General features: G+C 45.0%; 1 protein-coding gene across 2 annotated transcripts in view; it reads left to right on the top strand.

Annotated features, from left to right (window-relative positions):
* Nucleotides 1–1,315: 1,315 nt before the first annotated feature.
* nudt7 (nudix (nucleoside diphosphate linked moiety X)-type motif 7) overlaps nucleotides 1,316–13,549 on the top strand; it is a 29,172-nt gene continuing 16,938 nt past the window's right edge. Inside the window, exon 1 of one of the 2 annotated variants that reach the window (XM_069902076.1) lies at nucleotides 1,316–1,414. In XM_069902076.1, coding sequence (XP_069758177.1) covers nucleotides 1,359–1,414 — 56 coding nt within the window. In that variant the 5' untranslated portion in view covers nucleotides 1,316–1,358. Of the gene's footprint in view, nucleotides 1,415–3,662; nucleotides 3,732–13,549 lie in introns of those variants that run through there. The other variant, XM_069902078.1, reaches the window with a different exon arrangement.

Here is a 13,549-nt window from a genome sequence, read left to right on the forward strand (position 1 = left end):
TGTCCTAGAACCTCCCACTGTGGGAAACAGCTTTTCCACATCCACTCTGCCTATGCCTTTCAACATGCCTTCAGAGCGGCACGGTTGGCATAGCGGTTAGCAATCTGGACCAGAGTTCAAATCCTGGGCTGACTGTAAGGAGTCTGTACGTTCTCCCTGTGTCTGTGTGGGTTTTCCCGGGGGCTCCGGTTTCCTCCCACTGTTCAAAAACATACTGGGGGTTGGAGGTGAATTGGGCGGCACTAACTCATGGGCTGAAATGGCCGGTTACTGTGCTGTATGTTTAAAAAATAAAATATTAATTCTCCTAAATTCCAACAAATACAGCCCAAGAGCTTTCATTGTGAACCTCCCCCGAACCCTCTCCAACGTCAGCACACCCTTTCTTAAATGAAGACATCAAAACTGCCCACAATCCTGTGCAAGGTCTCATCTGTCTCTTTACAAGCCTCAACATCACATCCCTGCTCTTATTTTCTATTCCTCTTGAAATGAATGCCAGCATTGCATTTGCTTTCTTCACCACCATCTTAACCTGCAGAAATTGCCTGAAGTGTCTTACATTCAGAGAAAGAGAGTCCCTCCCAGAGTCACTGATTGTCTGTAGATTTGCCTCCTGGGCTTCCACACCCACACAAAATCCAGTCCAAACTATTTGCAACCCGAGCTCCAGATGTGAACCTCTGACACAGGAACCCTTCAGTACCCCCTCACATCCCGGTTCCAATACCTGGTACCCCTTTAGCCAGTTTCGAGTCAGGCTCCAGTCATCCCCAGTCCGGCACGAGTCTCCCGACAGTAGCCCACAACCTCCATGGGTTTCTCGCCTTGATTCAACAGCAGCCCGCTGTGTGCGTGGGTCTTTCAGCTGCAGATCCTCCCTCACTGGTACACCACTGTGGTCACAATTCCCATGGGTCGCCACTTCTGCTTCTCAGACGGGGATGGTCTCCCCGTTTTCTGGTGCCCTGCTCCAGTCCTCTGCTTCCCTTGCGTCTGCAACCCCTCGTGGCTGCTGCCGATCAGAGGCACCACCATCTTGGGCGCAGACCCCCACATGCGCGGGATTTGAAATGAAACTGCCGTCGGCTCCTTTAATGGGCCCTGTGCGGAGCTGACGGGAGTTGACTGGGTAGTTGGACCCCAAGGAAGTGCTGTATCTCTGCTCCTCGTGGGCCCGCACCAGGAGCTCCATCCATTTTCTATTTCTTTGTACGTCACTTACTGGCATTGACATTTATTGCTTTTATTTTTCTTCCCTTTAGATGCTGCTAAACCTGCTGAGTTGCTCCAGCAGGTTGATTTTTACTCGAGATTTCAGCATCTGCAGTCATTTGTATACGAGAATTTATTGTCATATGCATAAGTACAATGTACAGATGCTTAAAAATTCTTCCTTGCTGCAGCCACACAGGTATGTAAGATGTGTCACCTACAATAGTGTAAAAGTTATCACAATATGCCATGAAACAGGAAGGTGATGAATATCAAATGATATCTTAATATTTTCCTTGTGACTCCTGACATAATATTAATATGTGCTGCATTTGATTGTGTTTATTTGGAAAAGAAATACATGACATCCTATAAAGCAGAGGTCGCCAAATTATTTTGGATGTGGGCCACAGACATAAAAGGTACAAGCAGTCACAGGCTAAACAATGTTAAGCCCAGCAGTTTTCAACCAGTGACACTGTTGCATTTGGAAAGATAGCAGATTCAGTGGGTTCACAGAGAGATGAGCTTGGACACAAGTGTTACAATCACAGATAACTTTAATGAACAAATGGGAGAATGTCAAATGATATTCAATTACTATATTACTAAACAACTATTTAGACGTTCACATTGGACTCTAATTCCAGTGGCTGCCTATACTCGATTTACTCACAGGCAGGGACTTCAGCAGACACTCCCAATCCCTGTACCTCGGGGTGTGGCTCAGTGTTAAGTAATATACAGTCGCTAACACACCCTAACAATACGGGCTTCAACGCACACTCCCAGTTCCCTGCACCGGGGGGGGGTTGCTATTGCTGTACTACGGCTCAGCTTGCACATCTTACCCACAACACATCCAGCGATGTCCATGATAGCAACCTGGCGTGGAGTGATGTCTGGGGCTTGGACCATGAGGCAGAGAGAAAGAATGTGCTATGCATCGATCTTTTATACTGTTCTGATCTGGAGGTTTAGCCAATATTGATCCTAGGTGATTTAAATTAGCCAACAGCAAGGTGTGCACTTACAGGTGGCCAGAGTCCAACCTTGATTGACAGGTGATGTGACTTCCAAATAAGTTTTAGATAGGGCAGACACGCGATCACCCACAATTCACAATAGTCCAGACAGACAGGTAGGCCACGTGTTTCTTCATAATCCACATAGAGCAGATAGCACAAGTCTTTTTAGACCAGAAAACCTCTGTGCCATTGAAAATTCATTTTCTATCAAAATAACTATACGACTTCACTGAACAGTTTAACTGTTGACATTACAGTAGATGATTGATATGCTCACATATTACATTTATCTGCGGCTCTTTAAATGAATACAAAAATGAAACTCTCATTCAAAAATCAATACAAAACAAAAGGCTGGGTGCAAATAATGGGAGAAAAGATCAAGAAAGGGACAAGGCCGACTCTAACGTTCCTCCACAGCTCTCAGTGAATACAGTTCGTGGCCTGAATGATTATGATGCCATGTGTAAATCTGTAGATAGGCTATTAAAGTTAACAGATTCCTTGCAAATCAAACAAACACACTTCCTTTTGACTTCTGTGAAAAAGTATTAATTTTCTCACTGTCTTTTCACTTCCACCATGTTTAATTACCTGAGGTAAACATTTGTTTTAACTGATTTTCATCGATGAGTAAATATTTCAAGTCAGTCGAGTAGTTCAAAATGACAGTGACGTCCAGTGTTGTAGAGATGATGATCTAAAGGGCCATATTCCACTATTTATTAAAATTCACCTTGGGCCTTGTAAAAATGGGCAGTGGGTTGCCCTAGTTTGGCCACCCCGGCTGTAAGGCGGCGGTGAGATGGCGGAGTCCCGGCTGGCAAGCTTTCTCCTCCTCCCTCTCCCCCACCCCCCTCTGTGTGGCATTTCTGCGAGGAGCCGCCCGTTGGGGACGGGAAGTCTCGGGGAGGGGTTGTAATGGGGGACAGCCAGGCAGAGTGCTTGAGAGGGATAGAACATCTTTCACAATCTCAGGATGCCTCAAAATGTTTTAGTGGCATCACTTCAAAGGGTGACGTGGAGAAACAAGAAGCTCATAGGAGTATTGGCTGGTAACGAAGAGCAAATGGACAGTTGGTTCTTGCTCTCATTCCGAGTGGTGCGTGGCACAGGGGTCAGTGTGGGGGGCTTGGAATGAAGATTATGGTGGCTGAATTGGGTGAAGTCACAGAGATAAAGTTGGGAGCTGAAGTTAGGAAGGAGCCAGAAAGAATTGATAAGTAGGGGGATGTAGCTGGTAACGTGAGCAAATGTGAAAAATATTCATTTAGGCTGGTGGGGGGGGGGGGGGGATGTATTTGGTCTGAATGGGGAAGGGCTGTGGGACCCAGAGGGACCAGGATGTCCCACCCTCCCAGTGGACCAGTTTTGGAACCAGTTATGGGCCCCGCCCGAGCGGCAGGTGGCGCTGCAGCACGAGCCGGCGCTTCTGCGCACTTGGTTTACGCTCGTTGGCGGTGAGATGGCGGAGACGCGGCTGGCAAGGTCTCAACCCCCCCCCCCCCCACCTCCCCCCGACCCTCCCCCCTTCCCCCTCCATGTGGCGTTTCTGCGTCGGGCACAAGGACTCACCTTGGGAAGGAGCCTGGTGCCCGAGTCCCATCATTATAGCAACGGGGGGGGGAGGGGGGAGAGGGACGGGAGGGGGGGGGAGAGGGACGGGGGGGAGGGGGGAGAGGGACGGGGGGGAGGGGGGAGAGGGACGGGGGGGGGGAGAGGGACGGGGGGGAGGGGGGAGAGGGACGGGGGGGAGGGGGGAGAGGGACGGGGGGGAGGGGGGAGAGGGACGGGAGGGAGAGGGAGGGGGGGGGAGGGGGGAGAGGGACGGGGGGGAGGGGGGAGAGGGACGGGAGGGGGGGGAGAGGGAGGGGGGGGAGGGACGGGGGGAGGGGGGAGAGGGACGGGGGGAGGGGGGAGAGGGACGGGGGGAGGGGGGAGAGGGACGGGGGGAGGGGGGAGAGGGACGGGGGGAGGGGGGAGAGGGACGGGGGGAGGGGGGAGAGGGACGGGGGGAGGGGGGAGAGGGACGGGGGGGGGGAGAGGGACGGGGGGGAGGGGGGAGAGGGACGGGGGGGAGGGGGGAGAGGGACGGGGGGGAGGGGGGAGAGGGACGGGAGGGAGAGGGAGGGGGGGGGAGGGGGGAGAGGGACGGGGGGGAGGGGGGAGAGGGACGGGAGGGGGGGGAGAGGGAGGGGGGGGAGGGACGGGGGGAGGGGGGAGAGGGACGGGGGGAGGGGGGAGAGGGACGGGGGGAGGGGGGAGAGGGACGGGGGGAGGGGGGAGAGGGACGGGGGGAGGGGGGAGAGGGACGGGGGGAGGGGGGAGAGGGACGGGGGGAGGGGGGAGGGGGGAGAGGGACGGGAGGGAGAGGGAGGGGGGGGGAGGGGGGAGAGGGACGGGGGGGAGGGGGGAGAGGGACGGGAGGGGGGGGGAGAGGGAGGGGGGGGAGGGACGGGGGGAGGGGGGAGAGGGACGGGGGGAGGGGGGAGAGGGACGGGGGGAGGGGGGAGAGGGACGGGGGGAGGGGGGAGAGGGGAGGGGGGAGAGGGACGGGGGGAGGGGGAGAGGGACGGGGGAGGGGGGAGAGGGACGGGGGGAGGGGGGAGAGGGACGGGGGGGGAGAGGGACGGGGGAGAGGGACGGGGGGAGGGGGGAGGGGGGAGAGGGACGGGGGGAGGGGGAGAGGGACGGGGGGAGGGGGGAGAGGGACGGGGGAGGGGGGAGAGGGACGGGGGGAGGGGGGAGAGGGACGGGGGGAGAGGGACGGGGGGAGAGGGACGGGGGGGGAGAGGGACGGGGGGGGGAGAGGGACGGGGGGGAGGGGGAGAGGGACGGGGGGGAGGGGGGGGGAGAGGGACGGGGAGAGGGACGGGGGGGGAGGAGGGACGGGGGGGAGGGACGGGGGGGGGAGAGGGACGGGAGGGAGGGGGGGGAGAGGGACGGGAGGGGGAGAGGGACGGGAGGGGGGAGGGGAGGGGAGGGAGGGGAGAGGGACGGGGGGGAGGGGGAGGGGGGGGAGAGGGACGGGGGGAGGGGGGAGGGAGGGGGGCAACGGGGGGGAGATGGGGGGACGGGGGAGATGGGGGGACGGGGGAGATGGGGGGACGGGGGAGATGGCTGGCTGTAAGTCCGACCATCTTTGCAGTTGTGTTCTGGATATCTGAGCTAATAGGTTGAAAACATGATTTCAAATTGCACCTTGGCAGTTATGAGAATTAAGTTCACTTAATTGATAAAAAAAATGCAACTTAAAATTAGTTTCAGTAGTAGCTTGCATAAAACCACCAATTAATTGAACAAAGTTCCTTTGAGAAATAGTATATTATACTCACCTGCTCTTGCCTGTAATGAACTCAGACCCAAAGTATCTGCAATATATATTGCCTCACAAAAATATCTAAAATTGCCTAATAATCTGTTCAGTTATATTTGATAGATTATATTAACAGGGACCCAATCATCTTAAATTGCTTCATCAATGAGTTTGCAACATTACTAAGACAGATGTGAGAATGTTTGCTGAAGATTGTAATGTGTTCATTTCCATTTACTCAACCTCATGTAATATAGCATCCCATGCTAGACCTTGTAAGTGCAAGTTTGGACTCATAAAATGGCAATTAATATTCATGGAGACAAGTGCTAGGCAATGAGATTCAAACACACATCACAGATCCCCCACCATCAAGATGTTGTGACAGCACAGTTGGTGTAGCGGTTAGTGCAATGCTATTACAGCTCCTTGGTTTGTATCCTGTGCTGTTTGTAAGGAGTTGGTATGTTCTCCCCGTGTCTGCTTGGGTTTCCTCCGGCGGCTCCGGCTTCCTCCCATCATTCGAAATATATCAGGGGTTGTAGGTTAACTGGGTGTAATTGGACAGCCCGGGGTTGTGGGCTAAAATAACCTGTTTGCATGCTTATGTGTAAATTTTTTTTTAATTAATCTGAATTTGGCAGGTAACTCATCTTGATCCTTAAAACTGACAAAGGGTACGATCATTTGCCCCTCATATTTCCTGGTGTAATTTGTTGTCAGTTTTTGTTAACATTGTTCATGCAAAAGTCCTCACAATATCTTAACATATCAATTAGCTTAAAGAACAGTTTGTTCTTTGTGTGTGTAATATATATATTACAGTTAGTGAAATAGCTGAGAAAAAGTGCTGACTGAAGGAAATAAATCACTGGTGATGCAGATCATAGTTGGAAAAAAAGGGATAAATGATATGATAGACCCAACACATCCAAAGAACAAATGAAAAATGATAATGTCAGGAGTCTAGAATTTTATTGTTCTTCTGTCCTTTAAAAAAAATATTGATACATTTCAAGCTCGTTCTTTCCCATACACTCAATGGGCATACAGACAGACCCAGCTTAAATAAAGTTTCAGTTCTAAAAACTGCCCAAAGACAATTTCTCTTGGTCAGAATTATCCATTTTCTATCGTAACCCCAATTGTACCACTGTACATTCACTTGCTATAATTCTTCCATTGAACAATCTCCCTAATGCTATCCATGATTAAACAAATAGAATATATATTAAATCTAGTCCTTAGCCAGTAATTACTAGCTTGAAAAATGCTTTAAAAATGTATGAGTGAATTCCCATAAAGTCAGACTTCCATTCAGTCAGGTCATTTGTTACCCAAGAGCCCCTGCCTGTACTAACATGCTAGTATAGAGTGGGAATAATGACTGTCTAATATATATATATTTATTGACCAACATATATAATTGATAAAAATTCCCCTATTAAATGGCCAAAAAATGTATCAATTATATTTAACCAAAATGTTCAAGTGTCACAAGATTTTGATGTGGAAATTTAGAAGAGACCTGGGGCAGTTGAGATGAAGGTATTTTTGAGCTTTGTTTTTTGAAAGAAACATTACATTTTTAATTAATTTAATGCTGTCATAAGTGAATTATGAATAAGCTACAGTAAAACAATTGATAGGAAAAGAATTAACACGATACTTTAAGATTTATTGCAATATAGAGAATAGGATTAAAATTGAGCTCCAGTGTAACACCAGAACAGTTGTGTCCATCCTTTTGGATCATTGCCCAAATTTTAGAAATTATGAATGGACTTGGTCCTCGGCTGTGGCTAGTGTGGTGGCTCTGTCACCTGGACCAGCAGAATTTTGAACTGACATCTAGGGGAATGGAAGCTCACCTAATCCAAAGCTTTCCTGCCAACATGCCAGTGCATATTTTTAAAACAAAAGCAAACCCACAATTCATTGGAGTATTGATTTTTTTTAAATGTAGAGATACTGAACTATTAATGCATTTATCTGAAAGATAATATAAATGTGATGCTGCAAAAATTAAGAAATTACATCTTCCTTATCTTTGGAAAAAATTGCATGTGATCATCGCAGACAGAAAATGAACAAGAGTCAATAGGAAGAGAAGGAAAACACTCATTATTTAAACAGTGTCCTCCATAACGTTTAGGGTTAAAAAAAAACATTTTCCCCTTTGTTTATGGATGCATCAATAACTACTGTCTGCAGAAGACTTCACGGACAGAAATACAGAGGCTACACTGCAGGAGGCAAACCACTAGTTAGCTATGAAGTATTAAAAGAGCCTGCAGAATTCTAAACTGTGTGCCACAGTTTTAAATTTGTAATCAAACAATTCACATGATTAAAGTGCTCATTCCAGATTTTATTAAAGGGTATTTGTATATATTTTGGTTTGACCATGTACACCACTGTTTGTACATAATCCCTTAATTTTAGGGCACCATAATATTTGCGACAGAGCAATGTCATGTACGTTGCTTTAACGTCCACAGTACATTCTGTGAATTAGAATTTCATGAAATTTGGATGTTGTGCGAACACCATATATACTTAGCAAAGCTATATGGGATACTGTAGTGTATCTATTAACTAAATACCCAAGATACTGTACACATATAGTACTGTATTTCAGCATGAGATACATGTGTTGCATGCGGGAAGCTGTTGCTTTCACAATGTCCGGTTATGTCTGATTGGGATTTCTGAACTCTATTCTTATGGGACCATGGATGTATGTGCAGTCCCAAATGGCGCATAACTCATATTAAAGTAGTCACGTTTAATACTTATCACTTATATGCAATGACCGTTTGAAGTCTGATTCATAGACATCATTAAGTGCTGAATATCTTATCGGATGATGCTCTGCCAGGCCTGTACTGCAGCCATCTTCAGCTCCTGCTTGTCTCAGGAGCTTATTCCCTTAAGATTTCTCTTCAGCATATGGAAGACATGCTCAATTGGATTTAGATTGGGTGACTGGCTTGGCCATTCAAGAATTTTTAAGTTTTGAAAAACTCCTTTGTGCTTCAGCAGTATGTTTGGAAATCACTGTCTTGCATTAGGATGAAGTGCAATCCAATGAGTTTGGAGGCATTTGCTTGAATTTGAACAGATGTTTCTAAACACCTCAGAATTAATTTAGCCACCACCATCACCAGGTACATCACCAATGAAGATAAGTGTGTCAGTACCTGTGGCAGCCGCACATACCCAGGCCATAATATCCCCATCACCATGTCTCACAGATGAGGTGAAATGCCTTGGATCTTGGACAATTCCTTCACACCTCCACACTTTGCTCTTGCCATCACTCTGATACAGATCTCATCTGTCCACAAGATATTTTTTTCAGAATTCTGCAGGCTCTTTTAATACTTCATAGCTAACTAGTGGTTTGCCTCCTGCAGTGTAGCCTCTGTATTTCTGTCCAGGAAGTCTTCTGCAGACAGTAGTTATTGATGCATCCATACCTGCCTCCTGAAGTGTTTCTGATCTGTCGGACAGTCATTTGGGCATTATTCTTCATTATGATGAGAATTCTTCTGTTATCAGCAGTGGAGGTGTTCCTTGGAATGCCAGTCGCTTTGTGATCACTGAGCTCACCAGTACACTCTTCCTTCTTAATGATATCGCAAACTTCATTTTGGTAATCCTAAGGTTTGGGTGATGTCTCTTCTTGTTTTATTATGGCTTCTTTAACTGTCATTGGCACAACCTGGTCCTCGTTGAAAAATGGCTTAGAAGCAAGCCATCAGCACCAATAAAGTAATTAAACATATTGGTACCTGAGGTCTCACAAACACCTGTTTCAAACATGATGGTGCCCTGAAATGGGGGAAACTACAGTATTTATAAAAAGAGCTGTCATTTCTACATGGTCAAACCAAAATGTATACAAATAACCTTGAATAAAATCGGGAATGTTCACTATAATTGCATGCAGATTGTTTGATTATAAATTTAAAATTGGAGCACAGGGGCAAATAAAGAAAAAAAAAACATCTTTCTCCCAAACATTTTGGAGTGCACTGTATACAGAATGTAGTGCCTGAAATGGTAGTTTACATTGTGACTTTCTGATTGGGTTTGCACGTGTTTATTTATTTTTCAAACTTTATTTATTGAAAAATTATTGGTAAACATACAAATATATATATGAAAATTTTAAAAAAAGAAATTAAACTCCACCCCCCTCCCACCCCTTCAGCCAGCTTTCTTCAGGAGAGCCAAAGAAATATATATGAAAAAAACTAAAATAAAGTACCTCTAAATGCATATATTCCAAATATAATGACCACTTATTAACAAAAAAAGAATAATGATCATGCAAAAGTTTTGTCCATAACAATACAAGCTTTCATTTCATTCTGCCATCTCATTATGCTAATCACTGTATTATCCTTCCATGTACTTGCAATACATTTTTGAGCTAAGGACAATGTTAAATATACAAATGCAATTTGAAATTTATCCAACCCCAATCCCTTTAAAGGAATCATATAACCCAGTAAAAAAAACAGATGGATCTAATGGTAACTTAATCTTATACAATTTTTCCAAAATTCACTTAATTTCTTCCCAAAATGGTTGTACATACATACATACAAGACCAAACAGCATGTCCGGGTTACAACATAACAGTCCCTCAGTGCTAGTCAAGAAGCTCCAAATCCTGGGTATCTGCACCTCCCTCTGCAACTGGATTTTTGACTTCCTCATCGGAAGACCACAGTCATTACAAATTAGAAACAATGCCTCCTCCTCACTAACTCAACGCAGGCACTCCTCACAGCTCTATTCTCTATACACCCATGACTGTAGCCAGGCACAACTCCACTCCTATCTACAAATTTGCTGATGACACCATGGTTGTCGGCAGAATCACAAACGCAAATAAGGAAGCGTATAGGAGGGAGATGGATCAGCTCGTTGAGTGGTGTCACACCAACAACTTTGCACTCAACGTTAGCAAAACTAATGAGAGTATTGTGGACTTCAGGAGGAAGTCAGGAGAACGCAATCCAGTCAAGCACTTCAAATTCCTGGTTGTCAACATCTCAGGATCTGTCATGGAACCTCCATGTCGTTGAAATCACGAAGGCTTCCAAGTGGCTATATTTTGTGAGTATGCCACTGAAAACTTGAAAACTTCTACAGGTGTACCATGGAGAACATTCTGGCTAGTTGCATCACTGTGGTATAGAGGTGCCAATGCTCAGGACAGGAAAAACTCTAGAACGTTGTTAACAGCCTGCGGAATTATGGGCATCAGACCACTCCATCGATGATATCTACAAGAGGCAGTATCTTAAGAAAGCAGCTTCAAGGACCCCCCCCCCCCCCCATGTCCCCTTCACTCTGCTACCATCGGGGGGAAAAAGGAACAGGAATCGAAAGACGAGCACTCAGTAACTTAAGGACAGCTTCATCCCTGCTGCCATCAGATTCCTGAATAATCAGTGAACCAAATACACTGCCTTTCTTTGACTTTTCTTGCACTATTTTTATGACAATTCTGATTCTGAAGAGGAGGAATTGGGCAGAATAATTTTGTCAAAGTATCAACAAAGGACTGGTGGGTCCTTACTGAGTGATTCTGTGTAGTTGGATGATGCTGACATGACCCGCCAAATGACTCTACCTGGCTTGCTTTACATAATTTGTTGATCAAATACTGTTGTTCTGTGCGAAAGGCCATTGGGGGAATGGGATTGATAGAAGAAGAAATAAAGAGAAAAGGATTGGCAGTAAAACACTTCAAGGCAATTGAGAGGGAAGAGAGTGAGAGCCTGCAAATGAAATCAGAATGAAAACACAATCTGCTGGAGGAACTCAGCAGTTCGAGCAGCATCAGCTGGAGAAAAAGAATGGTTGATGTTTCGGGTTGGATACCCTCATCAAGTTTTGATGAAGGGTTGAAGTCTGAAACAGCAACCATTTTCTTTCTCACACTGATGCTGCTCGAAACACTGCTTCTCTAGCAGACTTTCTTTTGTTTGAGAGAAAGGGAAACGTCGTTAATTGGTGTATTTCAGCAAGAATAATGCTTTCAAAATGTAAAGATTGGTAATTATGTTGAAAAGTCTCGAGCTGTGGTAAAATGGTACAAATATGAAAAGTGCAGGGTGAATCAGTTAATTCCAAAAGTGGAGGACAGGAATAGCCTGACCATCCCTTTGGTGTATGTCAACTCTCATTATTTCCTTATCCTATTGGTCCTTTAGTCAAATTTTTAAAAGTGTTGACCTCAAGCTTATATACATCCCTTTATGCAAAAATGTGCTCCATTATTTTTGCTCCGCCTGACCTAATTTTAGTTCTCCACTGAAGAAAATAGCTTACATCAAATCATTCTGTTTTTTGCCTTTATGTTGCATGTGAATCACCTACTACTTTCATGTATCAGCATTTTTTCATTCTTTTCATAGCCATCTGTTTATAGTTTCTGCTTAAGCACATCTGTGCTATTTCCTGAAAATATTCCCAAGCGTATTGAGTTGAATTGATTATTGTCACCTCTAACCTTGCAAGTTCTTTTTATACCACCACTATTATTTTATGAAATGGAGACAAGAATATTAGTGTAGTCTAAGGTTCTATGTAACTTTAATGTGACTTTTCAATACTAAATCAATTCCTTGTGATAATTTCTTCTTTCATATTAATTACACCCTTTACCTACCTGACAAGGTATCAGCTTCCAATTTTCAAGTTTAAAATGCTTTAAAAAATTTGAAAACAATGATTCCATCTCTGTTCACTTCCTTTTGTCAGTTCAAAATGAAGTTCCAGCTGCCATGGTGAGGCAGGTTCCATACCTCTCGTTGAAAGGTCAGATCTCTGGCTGATCATCCAATTATTGCCACCCCACTCCATCATAAATGATCTTCTGATTTACTGTATTTACACTGATCTTTAAAACAAGTAATTCTTAAAAATAAATAATATTCCACTTTAAAATCCACATAGTTACTTATAGTTTCATTTTCTAGATTTTTTCTATCATATTTAAGTGTATTTATCCTTTTTCATTATCTTTTCCACTACTGTTGCTTGGATAAGTAATTTAAATATAGACATTTTATTTGCTTTCTGACTAACATTTGATACTACTATAATAAAGAGAAGGTTTATGCATAATATTACCTCTGCTATCTCCTTGTTTTAGGGATACAATTTGGTTTGAACATAAGAAATAGGAGTAGACCATCTGTCCCAATTAATTCTGGGACCTGAGGCCTTCATTCTGTCTGAATTTGATTACATATTATACACACAATACAAAAAAAATAGACATTTTGTCATGCATTTTTATGTGAAATTCCTTCCAACTGTCTTCCTCTAACTCAGTTAACGTACCAATGTATTTCTTTTATTATCGTTTGCTTATCTATCTTCCCTTTAAATACACCTTTCTGTTTTATAGAACTTAAAACAGATTAACACAAGAACAGGCCTTTACGCCCACGTCTGCACTAAACATTATGCTCGCAGCTTGAACATGATGCATACCCCTCTCGTCCTTGCATATTCATGTGTCTACCTAGAAGCCTCTTAAGTGCTACTATTGTATCTGCTTCCATCATTACTCCTGGAAACTTGTTCCTGGCACCCAGCTATCTGTAAAAACATACTCCCACGTCTCCTTTAAACCTCCCTTCCCCATACCTTAAATGCATATCCTCTCATGTGTGACATTATTACTGAAGGAAAAAATAATTCAGAGATCCCTCCAGCCCAGAAGCCTGTGCCGTTCAATTTCACCCACATGACTGATTCACCTACTAACCCCATACTTGTTTAGAGGGTGGAGAGGAAACCGGAGCACCTGGAAGAAAGCCATACACACTCCTTCAAGACACGATCCACTGCTCCATCATTCTTAGTGTCATCTGCAAATGTACCCACCAAGCAACTTTTTCATCCAAGTCATTTATGCCCATCACAAGACAGGTCCGAACAATGATCCCTGCAGAAC

This window comes from Narcine bancroftii, chromosome 10, assembly GCF_036971445.1.
Source record: "Narcine bancroftii isolate sNarBan1 chromosome 10, sNarBan1.hap1, whole genome shotgun sequence".
NCBI lineage: Eukaryota > Metazoa > Chordata > Chondrichthyes > Torpediniformes > Narcinidae > Narcine > Narcine bancroftii.